Raw genomic sequence first — 18,632 nt, forward strand, 5'->3', positions numbered from 1 at the left:
TGGCACCAGCAAGTTAATCCGGATATCGCAGCAGGCTCAAATCTCGTTCCGGTCAATTTGTGTTTGTTCACCCTAAAGTTGTATTAAAATCTACCCATTTAGTTTCCATTTGGTTTATTGCTTGATATGTGAAATAAAAATGTTGCATCCCCTTTAAGATGATCCCTGCACGTGGTGTACGTGGTGTACTGCATGTATGTATAACTTGGATGTGATCCCTGGCTATATTGCAGTTACAAGTTAAAGGGTTTCTGATCGGTACACCCCCGAACAAAGATTTTGACAAAATAGGGAGAGCACCAACATAGAGCTACAAAGCTCAGTTGGTGGTGCGCCAGGATGCTAATCGGAAGGTCACAGGTTCAATACCTGCTCTAGTCAGTTTTTCTTTGTTCACTTCACAAAGTTGAATGCAAATTTACCCAGTCGGTTTCTTTTGTGGTTTATTGCTTGGTGTTGGACTGTGCTTAGTATGAGGAACTAGTAAATCTTGCAAGAGAATTGGGCTTAAAGAAGTATAGTGGAGAATTTGTCTTAAAGAAGTATATTGATGCTAAGCACCTTTTTCTATAAATTTTGAATATATTTTACAGAATCTGCTAAACATACAAACTACAGAAATTGTGTACATGCTGTGGTATTATTGACGTGTTTTCTCTTGTACTTTTGTGTGCCTTTGTAGGTTGTTTTTGTCTGGATAGCCTTTAGACAGAGGTTTCTTTTGCTTGTCTATGTAGTCTTATTTTTAGTGTTATTTCTCTGTATATATATACTGTATTTGCCTAGAAATAAATAGATTATTTACAAAGGCCTATACACCAAGGTTTTTCATTGTGGTAGTTACCATCTGATTCTGAGAGTAAAGTGTGTGTGTGTTGATGTATCTTTGCTAACCTTGATATATTTGTCTTGACCCCTACAGTACAGCAAACATCTGTTTGTTCACCTTGGCTCAAACGTCAGTTACTCAGATCCACTACTTGAGGTAAGAATTACACTGCGGCTAATTTTTCTAACAAATAAAGACATCTTTATAATTCTCCTTTTCATAACTTAACCAGACATTTTCAATCCAAACTCCAAATAATTGATCTCAATATTCAGGCTGTGGACGTCCGTCAAATCTATGACAAGTTTCCGGAGAAGAAGGGCGGGCTGAAAGAGCTTTATGACAAAGGACCACCAGAGGCATTCTTCCTCGTCAAGTTCTGGGTGAGTAACGGGCTTACTCTTCTCTTGAGACTGTCACTGTGCATTCCCTCTGGAACCTTCTCCGCCAGATGGTCTTCAGGGAAGGTGTCTCCAGAAAGTGTAGGGTGGAAAAAACTTGGGAAACTAAAAGCATCCGTAGTGGGAATGTGGGTTGTCTCTTTTGTAATTGAAAGTTTCCAACTGGAACCTCCATTCTGAATCTCCATTCTGTTCAAACTTTAAAAGTCCTAATAAGACTACAAAAAATCTGCAATAGACTTTAGCACTGGGCCCATTTTTCAGAGAGTTGCCTAAGCAGAAAATATTGCTTAACAATTGTCTGCTAAGCAGAAATGAGCAGGATACCAGTGACAAATTGTACATGTGACATTGTAGTTTGGTTGGTAACCTTATTCTGATAATCATAATTTTGTTGTGCTTAGCTACATTTTTGTGCTTAATTGGGCCCAGGTCTGTGGGGATGGTGTTTTTCCAGCAAGTTTAGGATGGAACAAACTTGGGAAACCAAGAATCGGTAGAAGGAATGTGGGTCGTCTCTTGTCTCTTCTTTAACAAAAAGTTTCCCACTGGAACCTCCATTCTGTACAAACTTTCGAAGGTGCTTTGACATAATACAAACCTACAACAGGCCTTAGCAGTGATGGTGTCACATTTGGTTACGAATTTGACTTGATTTATACATGTTTTGTACATCTGTCCAATGTAAGCAATGCAGTAAAACAAAACAAAAACGTCATTTAAAAGTACAATGGTTTTAACAGTATCTGTACTTGTGGACAGGCTGATCACCATAACTTAGCATAAAGTTGATGTTTTTAAATGAATTGTTGTCCTATTGTAGGCGGACCTCAACACAAATCTTTCAGAGGAGACGGGTGCATTCTATGGAGTCACAAGCCAGTGAGTATTGCTAAACTTCTCTAACTGTGTGTCCTAGAGTGTCATAACCCATAAAGTGAGGTCAGAGGAACTTTTAGTGCATACATGTAGTGTTGGCTCAGTGCTATAAGGTTGTTACCATAACCTTCCCTTTGTAAGCTGCCACCGCTGCACGGTGGTCACAGGTTCAAATAACAGTTCTATTCAATCGTGCATTGTTGTACCCTTCCAGCCTCCCTCTTCTTGATGTTGTCATAATTACATATTTTGCAATTATTTCATATTTGTCATTTATTTCATATTTTTCAAATATTTCATTTTGTGTAATTATTTTGTATTTTGCTATAATTTTATATTTGGTAATAATGAAATGTTGTTCAATAGTTTCATCTCTTGATTTTGTACTAATGTTTCTCCAGGTACGAGAGTGCTAACCCTGCATTAACATTGTATCTTGATTTTGTCATAATTTCCTATATTGCAATTATTTCATGTTTTGCAAAAATTTCATAAGTTGTGCAAAATTTTTATCTGATTTTGTAATAATGTTGTATCTGTTGCGAGAGTGCTGACCCAGCACAAACCTTGTTTCTCGATTTTGTAATAGCATTGTAGGCTATTAAGCTTGAGAGACCTGAGTTTCTCGCGCAAATGTTTTTTGCCACCTAATTTTCTGTGTACATTCAGGATAATTTTAATTGATTTTACTTTTAACAATGTGCACATTATGAACTCTCGTTGCTTTTAAATGCTACATGTACAGCAGTCTGTTTTATGTATTTACACGTATCTTTAAGTGCTAGAACTACCTTCCTTGTGTTATCTGACCCTGCACAAATACATATCTTGATTTTGTAATAGTATTAATATCATATGAGGGAGGTTTCGCAGACAAAAAAATGTTATATCTTTGCAGCTACGGTTTTCTTTGTACATTCAGCATAATTTTAATAGATTTATCTTTAACAGTAATTTTAGCGAGCAATAACATTATGTGCACATATGTATGAACTCTTGTTGCTTTCAAATACTATCTGTGCAGCATTTATGGTACTGACAATAATTTGACTTGTTTCCCGTGTGTCATTAGGTATGAGAGTCCAGAGAACATGACCATCATGTGCTCAACTAAAGTGTGTTCATTTGGAAAACAGGTTGTGGAGAAAGTAGAGGTTAGGAGAGTGATTATATTAATTTAGATTATTTTGTTGGTGTTTTTATGAATTTATTGTATTTCATGATTATTTTGTCACAGTGAATGCTTTATGGAAAATTGTACTTCAAATAAAAAAACACACAAATTTAAACTGCGTATTTTCTTTTACTCTATTTAGACGGAGTATGCAAGGTTTGAGAGTGGTCGGTTTGTTTACCGCATCCATGAATCACCAATGTGCGAATATATGATCAACTTTATTCACAAACTCAAGCATCTTCCTGAGAAGTACATGATGAACAGTGTGCTGGAAAACTTCACTATATTACAGGTCAGTTAATAAGAAGGAGATCTGTTTAGAAAATGAGACAAAGAACAAATGGCTTTAATGCATGTCGCTTTTCATTGTGCTTGTACTCCTAGTACTTTGTGTACCACTATTGACATTTTGCTGTATGTTTTGTTTGAAGGTTGTAACCAACAGAGAGACCCAGGAAACCTTACTATGCATCGCCTACGTCTTTGAAGTCTCAACGAGTGAACACGGAGCACAGCATCACATCTACAGACTGGTCAAAGACTGACCCTACTCTTACTCATCCCCCGCCTCCCCCATACCCCCTTCCCTCTACTCTAGCAGCATCTAAAGGTGCCTTCCTTGGTAGGACCTGAAGGTGCCTTCCTTGGTAGGACCTGAAGGTGCCTTCCTTGGTAGGACCTGAGGGTGCCATCCTTGGAAGAACCTGAAGGTGCCTTCCTTGGAAGAACCTGAAGGTGCCTTCCTTGGTAGGACCTGAAGGTGCCTTCCTTGGTAGGACCTGAAGGTGCCTTCCTTGGTAGGACCTGAGGGTGCCGTCCTTGGAAGAACCTAAAGGTGCCTTTCTTGGTAGGATCTGAGCCTTCCTTGGTAGGACCTGAAGGTGCCTTCCTTGGTAGGACCTGAGGGTGCCATCCTTGGAAGAACCTGAAGGTGCATCCCTGGTATGACCTGAAGATGCCTCCTTGGTAGTACCTGAAGGTAGAGCTAGGAGTACGTCTACCATCAGGTCAATGGCCTTCCTAAGTCCATGGGGAGTTGGACAAGAAGCTCAGAACGGAGAAGAATGCTCAGGTTCAGTCGGTTCAGTCGGTTGTAACTCAAGAGATGAACACTGCCCTCTTTTGTGAATGGACGGCTGTCGAAGAAGAGAAATCTTGACTATCATGATTCGACAGTTAAAACAGTGGCTGACATCATCAGCATCTTCTCTGTCTTGGGCAGCTAGAGAGTACCAGTATTAACTGGTTTCCCTGCAGTGCGCACCCACCGTTAACACATCAAGAGTCCTTCGCTCAAGGAAGCAGCCTCATGATGTCACATTGTTTTGTTGTTGTTAAAACAAAACACAAAACAAATTTTTTAATAGTTATGATATATTATATATATATAAATATATAAAGAAGTGCCTCATCAGCAGTTGAATGTTGTTGACAGTCCTGTGAACTCAGTGGTGCTTATTATGTGCTGGGAGGAGTCGAAGCAATGGGTGTATGGTTCGGAGAAACATTCATGTAGCAATGCGAGTTGCCAAATAGACGAGTGCGTACCCCATGTGTGCCTAATGAAATGCTGCCTTCTTCATTTTGGTCCTGGTGCCTTATTGAAGATTCTTTACTTGAAACGAAATGCAAGGAGTGTTTATATGCGAACGGGCCAATTTTGATATAGTTGGCTAGAATGGCAAACAGGCTAAGCTTTGTAAATGTAGACAAATCTTGCTTAGCAGAAACGGGTCAACAACCAGTACTATACTATGTGTTGTAACATATTTGACTGGTTTCCAGTTAAGTGTTTAGCGGAAGAATTTGGGAAGGAATATATCTGCAAAACAACATCGTGGCCCAAAGTTCATAAAGCTGTTAAGCTGGAAGTACTTTACTAGAAAATCGCTTGGCTGAGCGAAAAATGAGCAGGGCACCAGTCCCAACAACATAAATTTTATGGAATGTTGGCTGGTAACAGTGTTTCTGCTAAGCAATGTTTTTCAGTGCTCAGCAAGCTTTTGTGCTTGCATCAAATTGGGCCTTATGAAATTAATCATATCATAATATGGCCTAGAGAGAAACAGCCTTTCAGGAAAGACCTTGCTAGGGTCGAAACATCAGGCCATTAACTTTGTTTTGCATAGAGAGAAACGAACGGAAGGTGGAGACTGGTTGACACTTTGCATCGTTCATATGAATGCTTTTATCCAACGATCACCCAGCGCTGTCCTCGGCACAGATACTGTACAGAATTTTAATAAGAAAAATACTTTATGGATAGATTTCTATGTGTAATAAGTGGAGGATGCGATGTGCATCCCACTTAAACATTGTGCCTTCATACTGTTGTGTATGAGAACATGATCTTTTAGTCGGTCATGACTCCAAAATCCCATCATGCCAAATCCTCATAGAAACAGGATTTTCGGAACACTGCACCGAAGCTGGTCCTGCCTCAAATTCAAACTGAATATCTTGAAGAAAATAAATCTTGAAAAAAAAAAAAAATTCTCGTATATAAATTTGATCACATTAAGCTGAAAGCAACGCCTAGATGTCAATATTTTTTGAAACGCCATATGACAGATATTTTTTGAGATATATTTTGAAGCATTTTGATAATAAAGTCAGAAGGCTGGTTCAAAAATTGATGACTGGGTGCTTTTTTGGATCTATAATGAATAGTTAATAATAATACACACAAAATGGGATGTAAACAAATTTTAAAAAAATTCACAATTTTCTTAAAAACAATTGAACATTGATGTCAGCGAGATCTGATGCTCAATATTTCATTACATTTGTCATAACATATTCTAAAATGGGCACAGGGGGCAGATTTATGACAACTGTTTTCCACCTCATTGGAATGGTTGCTGTGAAAGACGATTTGATTTTTACCAGTGCAAAGTTTTGTGAAAGTCTTCGCAACATATCTTTTGTTTGATTTGATAAACAAACAAGAAACCTTGTTTCTATGATTTTTAGCATGTTTTGAAAACACAGGGTATGAGAAACCTCTAATAACTGCCTCAATAATGGAAGCAGTTCTTATTTATTGAACAACAAAATTCATTCAATATTTTAACGCTTGCACAGGGCTGGAATTCTGGGGTAAAAACTGCAAGACTGCAGGGTGTGTAGCTCAAAATATTGACTACACCAGAACCTGTTTTTCAAGACCAGAATCAAAAGACGAAAACGAGTTGAACAATCACGATCTAGATCCATGTAAATCTCATTTGTTGTATTTGTACTTTGATACTCAAGAGAATTGAAAGATATCATTTTTTTGGGCAAAGATATAACACAACAAGGTTGCCTATGATTCTTGAATTGAAAAACACAAGAACCTTGTCTGGTCGTGAGTTACTGGCCCAATGCTTAAATTACCGGCCTGGGGCTTGCAGTACGGTGATAATTTCGAGCCCTGTTGCATCAAAAGTCAACCTCCATTTTGGAAGCATCCACTGTCGTATATTGGACAACATGGTATATATAGAGCCAGGTTTATTAAAGGTCGCCAAAAGTACGATCTGTTCATTCATTCAAAGAAATTCAACAATGCCTTGTATATCTTTTTGTATTCATAAAAAAAAAACTGGTCAAAGTAGAGATATGGTGTAGATTATAGCAGACCAATTTTTTTATAATATCTGTGTTTTTAAGCATACCTAGCTTTGGCTGCCTTGAGCTGGCGAGTTGGCGATCACGCAAGCCAGTTTTAAACAGTTTCACATACCAGTTTTGTTTTGTTTTGGGTTTTTTTATACATGAAAAAAAAAGGAAGAAGTTTTGTACAAATTGTTTTTATGAGAATATGCATGATTTTGTGTGTCTGTAAAACTTTCATTAATCATTGTAAAACCATTGTTTTTAAAGCCATTAATGTATAAAGCTGCATTCGTTTCTCATTTATATGTGGTACTTATTGTAACCCATTTTTGTTGTTTAACTGGCATCAACCAAATACACTACTTGATGCTGTTGAGCCATTGTATATCGGACATACTGTTGTACACCATCTCACCTGTAATCACAAAGTATATTTTTGCTTTTATATGTACTTCTTCTTGTTAAAACCCTAAAGCCATGCCACTTGAGGCACTCTATGAAGTGGTAGAAGTTGTAAACTACACGAGTGACTAAATCACTATGAAAGAATTGGCCATTACACCACCTTGCTTTTGTACATCATAATCAGCCAAGCCTCGTAACATGCGCAGCGCGCTGTTTCGATACCTCTTTTCACAACTCTGATTGGCTAACCAAGGTGACTGCTCTGTGTGCATGCTTTTTCAAAACAAAGTGTGCACGCTTTTTCAAAACAAAGTGCTTTTAGGGTGCTTAGAAATGCGCTAGAAAAAAATGCAAATATTTTGTACCTAATCCCTGATAAATGAATCATGTTTTCCACTTGGTCACCCTAAAGACCAGTTGCTCTTAAACTTGATATCTCTTTTGATCTTGTGCTCTGAGTTTATCTCTAACAACTCTAAGAAATCGAGCCCTGCTCACAAGAACTGATGGCAAGCTGGCGTGCCTTTTGCTTTGCCTATGGTAAGCAGCAGTGTGAAATAGAAACTCTATAAGCAGAGAACTTTTGCTTACAGGCTTAATAAAATTGGCCCCTGCTATCCACCAATTATCATTGCACATAAACAGAAAAGCTGTTTTAAACATACAGAACATGGTAATAATGTTACCAAGGTGAGATTTTTGTATTGTAAACACATGACAATCATGCCTAATTATTGCCACTAGGTTGCACCAAGTGTATCTGTTACACTTGTTCAGGTTGTGCAAGTGTCTGTTTTTAGTTCGGTGTTCAAATGCCACGTTCCCGCTTGTTTTGCCCCACCCTGTAGTTCTTTATAAGTATTCACCCTTATTTATGTTGACTTTCTTTCCTTATTGGTGGAAATCTCAACAATGAAGAGGCTGCTCTTATTACAGCTTATCTACACTTGGCGTTTTTATTTCTAATTGCAAAATCGTACCGTGAAAATCCCCTCAAAACCAATGGATGAAATGCTTTTTGTGAACTGCTAGCCAACACTGTTTCTCTTTCAATCTTCCTTCATATGTTAACTTACAGTGTTTCTGTTTTTATTCTTTTTACAGTTTTACTATTTTTGAATCAGTTGGAAGTTTTATTGTTTTTGGAACGCACCCTTTTTGATTTTTTTTTGAGAAGAACAAAATTTAAAGATTTTATTTCAATTTCATGAAGAAATGAAATTGTAAATTCCTTTTTTTACAGTTATGGATTTGTGTTTTATTAAACCTTGAAACTATACTTTTAAATGAAAAAGATATTGCTATCTTAATATAAACACTTGTATCACTTGTTATGCCTTGTTCATACTTTCAACTTTGCTGTTTAAAAATTAGAGTATATGAACACGGAGAAACCCGATACCTTCCTCACCCACTCCTTTCACTGCCAAATCATAGTTCTACTGCCATTTAACGTTTTTTAAATGATAATATGTCAGTGGCCCAATCATAGTCCCAACTGCCACTTAAACAGTTCAATGATATGTCAGTGGGATTGTTAACTGTGCATGTCTTGACAGGTGGTGATATAAATTTCAGAGAATCTTGGTGCTTGTCTGCAAGTTCATAACATTACATCACTGCAATGCATGCATGCTATGCGCAGAGCCTTATAGTGACACTCGCTGAAGGTAAGAGACCATTAACGTACAAATAATATTCTTTTGTCTGTTTCCAAGAGTTGGATTGTAAAATATTGTTAGCTTCTACATATCCTATTCTATAATCTTTTTTTTTCTGGCTTACTACGTTGTATTTAGGGTAAGTCTTGTGGTAACTTCCAAAGAAAGCTACCGGTTTGTGTATTTGCCTTGGCAATTTCTATTTATTGAACTAAACTGCCTCGTTCTGATTAAGAATTCCGTCCCCAAACAAAGCCATGTCAAACATTGAAACCTGTGGCTTGATCTCTACAACTGTTTCATGTTCAAAGAAGCTGGTGCATTTAACAGCCACAGAGCTACAGTAGCTCAATTTGGATATGGCACACATTTCAATTGGTCAACAACAAAATATATATATACATGTATTGGCAAAAAGAGTAAATAACCATTCTTTGAAAAGGTCAACTCTGGGTTGTCAATGTTGTTGTTTATGTTTGTATTCAAAAAATGAATAGTCGCTGTCGTGTTTATCTGCAAGAACCCCTTTGTATCCTTTTATTTTATGCTCTATTGTTCTTGGTAGAAACATATTTAATTGTAAAACATAACCTCAGCCCATGATATGTTATATAGGGAAATTGCTTACATCATTTTACTTTAAAGATGCATAAATATTTTTCTTGAATTGGACTCTGTATTCAAATGCTGGACTCTCCCAGGTTCAGTATCCCCTGCTCCCCAGTTTTCTGTTTAAAGAGCAAACGTTCTAGTACCTCAAAATTCAACCTCGCTACCATGGGCAGCACGCCGTATCACCCGCTAGCTCTGCGTATATCTCTAATCCCTGGGAGGGAAACTCCGATCCGTGTCTTTGATTGGCTATAATGTATGCGCAAAATATGAAATGCCGTGCGTCTTCAAGAAGCTCGATATGCCGAAACGCGTGCATATAAAGATGTATCAACGTTTTTGTCGCGCAACGTGAACGCAAAAGCAAGTTTATGACTTTTATTACACACAGCGCATCCAGCGTGTGAGCGACTAACGCCCAACACAGAACGGATCAACCACAGGACTAATTGTAATATCCCATATATTTGGATATTTTGGAGTTACACTTCCAGGGGTTATGATCGAGCAAGGCATGCTGGGAAAAAATGGCGCGGCGAGATTGATCACCCCTGGGAACGAGGTTGCTCAAAATTATTCAAACTCTTGATGTCCAAAGTTGTGAATCACATGGTTGAGGCTGAATAAATTGGGCCCAATTCCATAGAGCTGCATAAGCACAGAAATTAAGCTAAGCACAACAAAATTAGGCTTTCCAAAACGAGGTTAATCTGCAAAATACCATGTCACATGTACATCTTGTGTCTTGTATCCTGCTTATATGTGCGGAGCAGGAAAGCTTTTTTTTCTGCTTCAGCAAAAAAAAACTCCCAAATTTAAACTGGAGAGTTTACTGAACAAAATACTGCAGTACAAAACACCCTGTCACCAGCGGAGTATTCTAAGTTATTGTTATTTAATATCAGTCTGGAGTAAAATAATCAAATACATAATTTGATTTTATAGATTTATGTAAACAAAAACAAACAACAAGAAATACAGCAAGGCCTGAATTGATGGTTGATAGTTTAGGAGTAGCCGGTATAGACAAGCTTTCACGTAGGATTTTCAATGAACAATTTTCGTGTATTGAATTTGAACTTTTTTTAGCTCCAAATTAGAAACAAACCTTGACATTGTGGCACAACTAGAGTTCATTCATTATGAAGCTTGTTCAAAAGAAGGTTAAAGCTTAGGACTTTATGCACTGAATTATTCATGAGAAGGGCACACAAGATGGAATCTGGTTTGTGAGAAGCAAACCAGGGTTTCACAAAGGGCTAAGATTGATCTTTAAAGGTCTATATCAATCTTAATTGTGAGCAAAAAGCTTAGGCTCTATAGAGATCACTTACTCATCTTAAGATAAGGCTTTGTGAAATTGATGACAGATAATAATTTATTCCCTCAAAAACCACTGCTGCATTTGAACCTATAAAATAATTACTGTTATCATTTCGTTTGAGAGATTGGCTGATATTGGCAAAGGATACTTTATGTCGATCATTCTTATAATAACAAGATGGAAAAATGCTGTATTTGGTTTTTTTAACTTTAGTAATTTTATTTTAAATTATTTGAGTTTTTTTACAATGAGGTGATGCTGATAAATTAATGAAAATAAGAGAGAAATCAAGAGTTTTGAAGGAGTTTTATTTAAATTATTTTTTAGTGATTTCAGTGGATAGTTTAATTTTGTTTGATAACGTAAAAAAGAAAGTCATGGGGAAAAATGCACTGAAAATGCTTAATATGGTTTCTATGATAAATTCTACTTGGCATGAAAGGTTACCAGCTAAAATGCCATGTGATGTCAGGTATTTTGTTTTCTGGTTCCCTGCTAATTTTGCTTGCCAAATAAATTTAAGCACTCGTCTTAACTACGCATGAAATTTGGGCCCTTTTGATGAGTGCCTTATTCTTTGTAGTATCGAGAAGGTTATATTTCTTGGATGATGTTTGTCTTGGTGCAAAAAGACGTTTCTCATTTTCCTTTCTCGCACAGCGTGAAAGGGAAATGAGAAACATCTTGCACCGAGACTAGGATAATGTATGCATCTTGGTATGATGTGCATTGTACTCTGGATGGGCCTTTGCGAAATCAAGGTTCTGGCTTAGAGTGTGGCTTGGGCTCCTGTACAGAATTCTGAAATGTTTGTGGTTTTCAAGTGCCTCACATTGTTGGACGAAGCTCGAGCCAAGTTAGTGGTTTCTAAAAGGCCTCTTATCAACTTGCACCAAATTGTATCTGCTTTCTATGTCGGTAAATACTGTGTGAATTTGCAAAGTGAAAAGCAGGGAACTAGTTTACTACAAGGCATGTCTGCCTAAGTGATAAAAATGTCAAACAAACCATTTCAAAGTTGTTCAAGGGGCATGGAAGACTGCTAAGAAAAGAAGCAACAAAACAACTACATTATCATGTAAAACAAAATAATGATTCTGAGATGATATTATTTAAATTTTGTTCTATATTTCTACTCTGACAAGTAAAAGCTGCTTGCTTGATAATTATAGGCATGAACTTTAACAATGGTAACAGCTTTCACTTAAGTATCGTAAACAGAATCAAAATTGCATCTTCTTTTGTTAGCAGAACAAAAGGGCTTTATAGGAGTCGCAGAACTGTTTTTTAAGAGCATTGAACCCTTAGAATTGTAGACACCATTTCAATGAACCCTTTTACCTTTCATGTAGAATTTCCATACAAGATTCTACCTCAAGATATATTATGAGGCGAGCAGTTAATGCAATTTGGGTGAGATTTAGAAAAGCTAATGGCACTACCTTTTTATCTGTGGTTTATGAATTTGCATTTTTATTACAATTTTTTTTGTGGTTTGCTATTATTGTTTTAAAGAAGGTGGCTTCGGTGATTGCATGGCCCAAAACAGCAGTTTCAGGAATTTGTGTCCATTATATTCAAACTTTCTGCCTGCAGAAAAGAAACTATAGGCCTATATCTTGTGTCTTTACTTGATCGATTGATAAACGCTTCTATTTAAAGCCTTAACTCACGTATTTGGATCATGCAACACTCACATTTATTGGGATAAAATCATTTTTCTAATATGCCAATATGCCAATGTAGAGGATGAAGTATAATATATGTGAATATGTACTACTTAAAAAGAACTGCAAAGGATTATTAAACAAAACTACAATTTGTACCGAAGAATAAATACATTTTTACAATTATGCCTTGAAAAAAAAAGTATCGCCAATGCTTATTGCACTTGTAGCTTTTATTTTATGATGTTTATGTCGAGCACTGTAGACAAAATAACTAATACAAAATAAACGTTTACACAACTTAACTCAAGCACACATGCAGAACAAAAATATCTACTTAACAAAAGCATCTACAAAACGAAACAAAAATCCTTACAACCCTTTAAAAATTCTTGGAGCACAAATTGATTTGTGAAATATGGTTCAGATGCATCATATGAAAGCTAAACCTTTCCACAAAACGTGGGACACGATTGAGATTTCATGTCAAATTTCTACTTCAAATAAAATACATTTTGAATGTATTAATCTAATAAACATCTACAAAATGTATAGGTTTGCCTTTTTCTTGGCTAATTTCAGCAAAAATAACTGAAGTTTCGTTATTAACACGAGTTCAAAGTCACACATGTTCAATCTTACTAAAGTGTTTTTGATCATCTGAAATGAGCATCTTTTGAACTATTCCAACCAATGATGGAGCAGGAACAGAGACTACTTACAAAATTTTAGTTTTAAACTTACTTCAAAATACCTGAAATTATCTTTTTAGTTTGAATTTTTCCTGAAAATCAAGGTTCACCCTAAAACTGCTCCCATCAAGAATCTTGTAGCAACTATGCTATCACATACAGGGCTAAAAAATTTCCACGCAGGGTTCGGATTCATTTTTCCCCAAACTTTTAGCCCTGACACAATCGAGTTAGAAATTTGGATTCTAATGAACCACCGGCACACGGTAGAAAACAATTCTGATAAATATAGTCAAAAGAAAGACAAGTTTTCTTTTCAAGATGTAGCGAACAAATTACTTTATGATACCTATCCTCAGCTTGAACATGAATGCATAGGATAAAGATAAAACAAAACACCAGTTGATCGTCCATTTTCTTTCAAAAGAGAAGGACGGGGGCCTAATGTTTATTGAGTTTTTTTCCAAGATAGCGGCCAAGCATTCAAAATGAAAATGGCCACAAAGTTCAGTTCAAAATGATCGCCAGCTTTTTATTTAAAGCAATAAAAAAGATGTGAACTAAGATGGGGATGTTTGCCCTAATCTCATGAAGCATATTTTACATGAATTTTTTATGAAACATAAACAATGATTATGATTAAACCCTTTCATGCACCATTAACTTTCGTGAAAAATTGATCATGTGGACACATTGTTTTTTACAAATGGCAACAACGCCCCCCCCCTAAAAAAAGGGACAAAATTTAAATAAAATTTTTTAAAAGTCACAATAACGCCTTCAAGAGTTCTCTCTCCTATTCTGAAAACTGTGGCCATTTTGAAATTTGGTTTTGGCGCATGAAAGAGTTAAAAGCCTCTACAATGACTACATGATTTTGTAGGTAATAATGTTATTGCACATGATCACTCACTCCACCAGACTGCCGTTTACTGACCATCTTGAATTTGTCAAACATCCTGAGAAGATGAGCTTGTCACCTGTCGAGGCTTGATTCGTGATAATGGGAAAGTGGATTTCACTGCAATGAAAGACAAAAATAAGGTAAAAGCTGAAAATCTTAAAATAATTTCATTGCTCGCTCAGTGCTATAAGGTTAGCACTATCACTATCTTCCAATAGTGTGAATCACTGTGGATACCTACTAAATTATCTCACATCATCAAATCATTAGGCAAAGACTTGCATTCGCGGCTGCCGCATCCTCAAATTGTAACGTCGGCGCACTCCTGGAGTCATCGCCATTACCTGTTCTCTTTCATTGGCTACTCTTCTCAGCTCACTTCTAACACTCCACTTTGTCTATCCACTTTCTCATGTAACAACAACCGATCCTGGCACTATTTCTGAGAAACTTTGTTGTCTTTGTCAAGTCGGGGTTTCATTGAGGCAATAACAGTTCCAAATTTGTTAACAATACTGACGTGAAGTCAATAAGTAAGAATCATCTAAGATCTTTCTTACCAACTGGTAGAGTCAGCTTGGATGTAAGGGCGACTATAGGCTCCATTAACACCTTGCGATTAGCTACCGTCACCTCATAAAGTGGGACTGATGAAAAAAAGAACAAATGACAGAACTCACTTTGATGGGCTGACCTTTATGTACACATGATGTAGGCTCTGAACAGACACCTCAGACTATTAAATCACAACTGGTCATATTTTCTTGAGTGGGCAAACACATCAGAAAACAGACTTAAGTAGGAAGAATATCTTTAATATTCGAGGAGCACAACTTGCATTGAGAAAAACTTTGGACAAGTACACATTTCAGCCAAAATGTAGTCTTGTGTACTTATCAAATTTTGGCTGAAAATGTGAACAAGGCCTTGTGCACATTTTGTCAAATTTTGCCTGAAAATGTGTACAAGGCTTTAGCCTTGTGTACTTAGATGCCTTGTACACATTTTCAGGCAAATTTTGACAAGTACTCAAGCTAGAGTCAACTCTACCCTTTTTAAACCTAACCCTTACCCTAACACAGGGCCATTAACTCCCAAAATGGGAACCTAGATTAATGTGACGATGACTTCAGGAGCGTCAAGCGTCAAGTACCTTTTTCTTTCTGTGCCCAGGCACACACCATGTCATACTCCACTTGTCTCTCCTTGTACAGATCCACCTTGTTGCCCACAACAATCAGTGAAACCTTTACACAAACACAAAAAAGAAGTTATGGTTTATATAATGATAATAATAATAATAATAATAGTGGCTTCCTGTATAGCGCTCATATCCGTTACTCAATGATGCTCAAGGCACTACAACACTTCCTATTTTCCTTCAAGGTATGTTGGGCTACGTTTGAATTATGAAACCTACTCCGTAACACTTTGGTGAGCTATTCAGCACTGCCCATGGTAGCAAGGCTGGCATTGCTACAACTCATAAGAATCATGTACCTCTCGCTTATCCTTCTCCTTGGAGATCTTGTCCACTTCTTTCTTGAGAAGCTGAACCTGGCGAAACGACTCTGGACTCGTGATGCTGTACATTAAAATAAAACCCTGCAAACAAACAGCACCCAGACACTAATTAAATCACAAATTTAGATTATCTGGTGACGTGGTTACAATGAAACGATTCAATCAAGGAGGTACCGTAATCTACGTTGATAGACTTTGGCCCTGAAAACCATCTGTGGCATATACGCCGGAAAAAAGAAAGGCACATAAAAACTGCAAATCTAAGAAAGGTTGTTTATTCCAATTACGGATTATTCTTCCTGTGTAATCAAACCCCTCCAGATTTATTTAGATATCTCAAAAACGCTACCACCATTTGAAATTAAATCTTTACAGGTTAGTTTGATTGTATAAAATCTACATTTATATAGGACACGATTGAAACATTAAATGGTAAGGTTCCATAACGAAAAGTTTCCGTATGTCGCCACCACTTGTTCATTCAATATGAAATAATATAGTGTCTAATTAATCTCAATGAGATATCCCTTTTTGTGTCCTTCCATAAAACCATTGTATGACTTGCAAGGTAAAAATCTCTAATTAAGACAACTTACATCTGCGATGGCGAAGTAATGCTTTGGAAGTTCCGGGTTGGTCTTAGGATGCTGTAAATAAAAAAATAATAACAATAATTTAAACTTTGCCCTGATGTTGTTGTTTTTTAATTTAAAGGTAGGGTCATACTTATAAATATAAAAAAGAAATTAGAAATTTTTGGTAATGGTAGTAGGCATCCTGCAAAATTATTCTAACAAGTGCGTCAAAAAATAAGAATCTCCAAAGATCACCTTGTAAATGGTTAACGACCCAAAAGATGAGCGATCGCATGAAATTCACAAATAATAAACAGCATTTAAAGACTCTCTACTTTGTGTAAACTAATTCTCCCTTTTTTAATTTTTAATTTTGCCCATTCTATACAGTTCAGACAATGCCTCTTTTGTTGGTTTAAAATTAATATTGGAGGTCGATGAAGATGTGTTGACCATTGACGTTAACTGTTTGTACTGATGGTAAATGGTAGGCCCCTTTATATAAACACAGATCCACAAGATTGCCATTAACATAGTCATAGTGTGGAAAAATAGAGGAGTTTTAATGGTGGGAAAAGTTTCCGTGTTCTATATATGGCGCCACCACTTTTTCATTCGATACGAAATAATATAGTATTTAATTCACCTCAATGAGATATCCCTTTTTGTAAAATAGAGTGAAAAAGTGGTGGCACCATACGGAAAGTTATCCTAAAGGTGTTTGATTTTGAAGATGATGGTGTTTATGAGAGGAGTTTGAAACGGAAGTATCATTTACCAGTCCTTTTGTATCGTAAAATCGTATTCTTTCCTTCACTCCTCGATTAGATTCGACTGTTGCTACGTAGATGTCTTCAATGGTTTGAAAGCAGTTTGACTGTGGAAAGACAATGTCAAAGTGATCAAATTGGTTAAATCAAGGCTATGAAAATTGTGCAAAGTATGGCCAAAGCAACTGATCATTCATAAATCATCATTGTGTCCGGAAATTAGGCAAAAAAAATTATCTACTCCTCATTATTATTTACTTACGTTCCCGATGATATGATTCCCGAATATTGCCTGCTCAAGCATTGCTGTCTTACCGACGCAGGCACTCCCACATACAACAACCTTGCAGGTCTTTCCCATCTTCCTGTAGCCGTTGAATCAAATATCACCAAGTAAAAAAGTTACACCATCACATAGACTAGAGAAACTGACAACCATGTTGTATATTTTTAGCCAACAACACCGGAACAAAATAAGTCTGCCAAGAGAGGGCGCACTTCATAACAACAAACATTTTCCCAAACTTGAAAGCATTTTTTGTAAAAATTGTAAGGGGTAAAAGAAGGTGTTTTTTAACGTCCATTATCGTTGCATTATTTTACTTCTCAGCAGGCTGCTTTGTAAGGTTTATAAATGAATATAACTGAATTTCTCACTGCCCCCCTTCACAAAAGATTTTGTAAAACAGCTTGCCATTCAGATCAGACGACCCTGCCCCCCCCCGCCCCCCAGAACTGTCATCTGGTGGAACTCACTCCCCGGCAATATCATCACCTCCCCTTCAGTTGAGGTTTTCAGGGGAGTGGTGACTGCTCACCTATAAGCAGCAATGAGTCTTTTTTACTTGCACCATGTACAAAAGCACCCCTGCACCGCTCATGGACAAGTAGTCCCTCGGCTTTACGTCCTGTCTTATGGACCCTACCGAGTATACAAGTAGAAGTAGAAAGAACAACATCATGCATAAGATGGCCATATTTTGTTATTAATATTATTATTATTATTTTTTTTTTTTTTTTTGGGGGGGTGGTTGAAGTGTACCGAAGGCTTTAAAAGTTAGATTATTTGGTGGCGCAAATTTGAGTGAGATATTTTCAACAACGAAATAAGGTCACTTTTTAATAATCTACCTACAAGTTATTTATTCCTACATTAATAATAAGCTGAGAAACGAACAAAAAATAGACCTCATATATTACCTTTAGTTCTTTCAACTTTGCGCTAAATCATTTCAAATTAAACACACGTAAGGCTACTTGGTTTAATCACTTTTAATATGATTCAAGCCTTCGATTCTCGCGTTTCGAATCATTCCGCGAGATCTTGCGGGAGCCAGTTTGCCCCTTTGATCTTGGACAGGCACCGGTGATTGGAACCAGCTAAAGCAACCGACAGGTACCCGATTTCCACGCTACGCGAAATAAACATCAACAGAGTAGTAGAGGTCTGGGTACTCGACGGCTTGATGCCGTGACGCGATATTCAAAATGGCCACCAGCCATGCTTGTGAAGTTGTCAACACCATGGATATACTTAGGATGATTTGATGTGATTTAATGTCTCTTTGGGTAAGCTTTATCATGCAGCTTATTTAAGTTAATAATGTAGAAT

The 18,632-nt window shown here is 36.9% G+C and overlaps 2 protein-coding genes across 5 annotated transcripts in view; one reads left to right on the forward strand and one right to left on the reverse strand.

Annotated features, from left to right (window-relative positions):
• The window catches only part of LOC117291236 (transcriptional enhancer factor TEF-1-like), a 38,226-nt gene extending 32,447 nt beyond the window's left edge, over positions 1-5,779 (forward strand). For 3 of the 4 annotated variants that reach the window (XM_033772849.1, XM_033772848.1, XM_033772850.1), the window contains 6 exons: positions 923-985; positions 1,105-1,212; positions 2,054-2,112; positions 3,182-3,263; positions 3,426-3,578; positions 3,718-5,779. In XM_033772849.1, coding sequence (XP_033628740.1) covers positions 923-985; positions 1,105-1,212; positions 2,054-2,112; positions 3,182-3,263; positions 3,426-3,578; positions 3,718-3,831 — 579 coding nt within the window. In that variant the 3' untranslated portion in view covers positions 3,832-5,779. The remainder of the gene's footprint in view (positions 1-922; positions 986-1,104; positions 1,213-2,053; positions 2,113-3,181; positions 3,264-3,425; positions 3,579-3,717) is intronic. The other variant, XR_004519145.1, reaches the window with a different exon arrangement.
• Positions 5,780-10,440: 4,661 nt separating this feature from the next.
• On the reverse strand, positions 10,441-17,497 carry LOC117291521 (NF-kappa-B inhibitor-interacting Ras-like protein 1). The gene is made up of 7 exons (XM_033773297.1): positions 17,283-17,497; positions 17,029-17,127; positions 16,272-16,322; positions 15,652-15,756; positions 15,305-15,398; positions 14,712-14,798; positions 10,441-14,268 (listed from the first exon to the last, which is right to left on the reverse strand). The coding sequence occupies exons 1-7, from the start codon at positions 17,379-17,381 to the stop codon at positions 14,198-14,200; spliced, it is 606 nt and encodes a 201-aa protein (XP_033629188.1). The 5' UTR covers positions 17,382-17,497; the 3' UTR covers positions 10,441-14,197.
• Between the last annotated feature and the right edge of the window lie 1,135 nt (positions 17,498-18,632).

This window comes from Asterias rubens, chromosome 6 (assembly GCF_902459465.1).
Source record: "Asterias rubens chromosome 6, eAstRub1.3, whole genome shotgun sequence".
Lineage (NCBI taxonomy): Eukaryota > Metazoa > Echinodermata > Asteroidea > Forcipulatida > Asteriidae > Asterias > Asterias rubens.

Excerpts from the sequence above, each read along its gene's own strand:
- LOC117291521 (XM_033773297.1), bottom strand. The coding sequence starts at position 17,381 with ATGGGAAAGACCTGCAAGGTTGTTGTATGTGGGAGTGCCTGCGTCGGT. Across the intron at positions 16,323-17,028 it reads TTTACGATACAAAAGGACTG|CATCCTAAGACCAACCCGGA; the intron begins GTAAATGATACT and ends TTTTATTTACAG. Across the intron at positions 14,269-14,711 it reads CAAGCTGACTCTACCAGTTG|TGAAATCCACTTTCCCATTA; the intron begins GTAAGAAAGATC and ends CTTTCATTGCAG.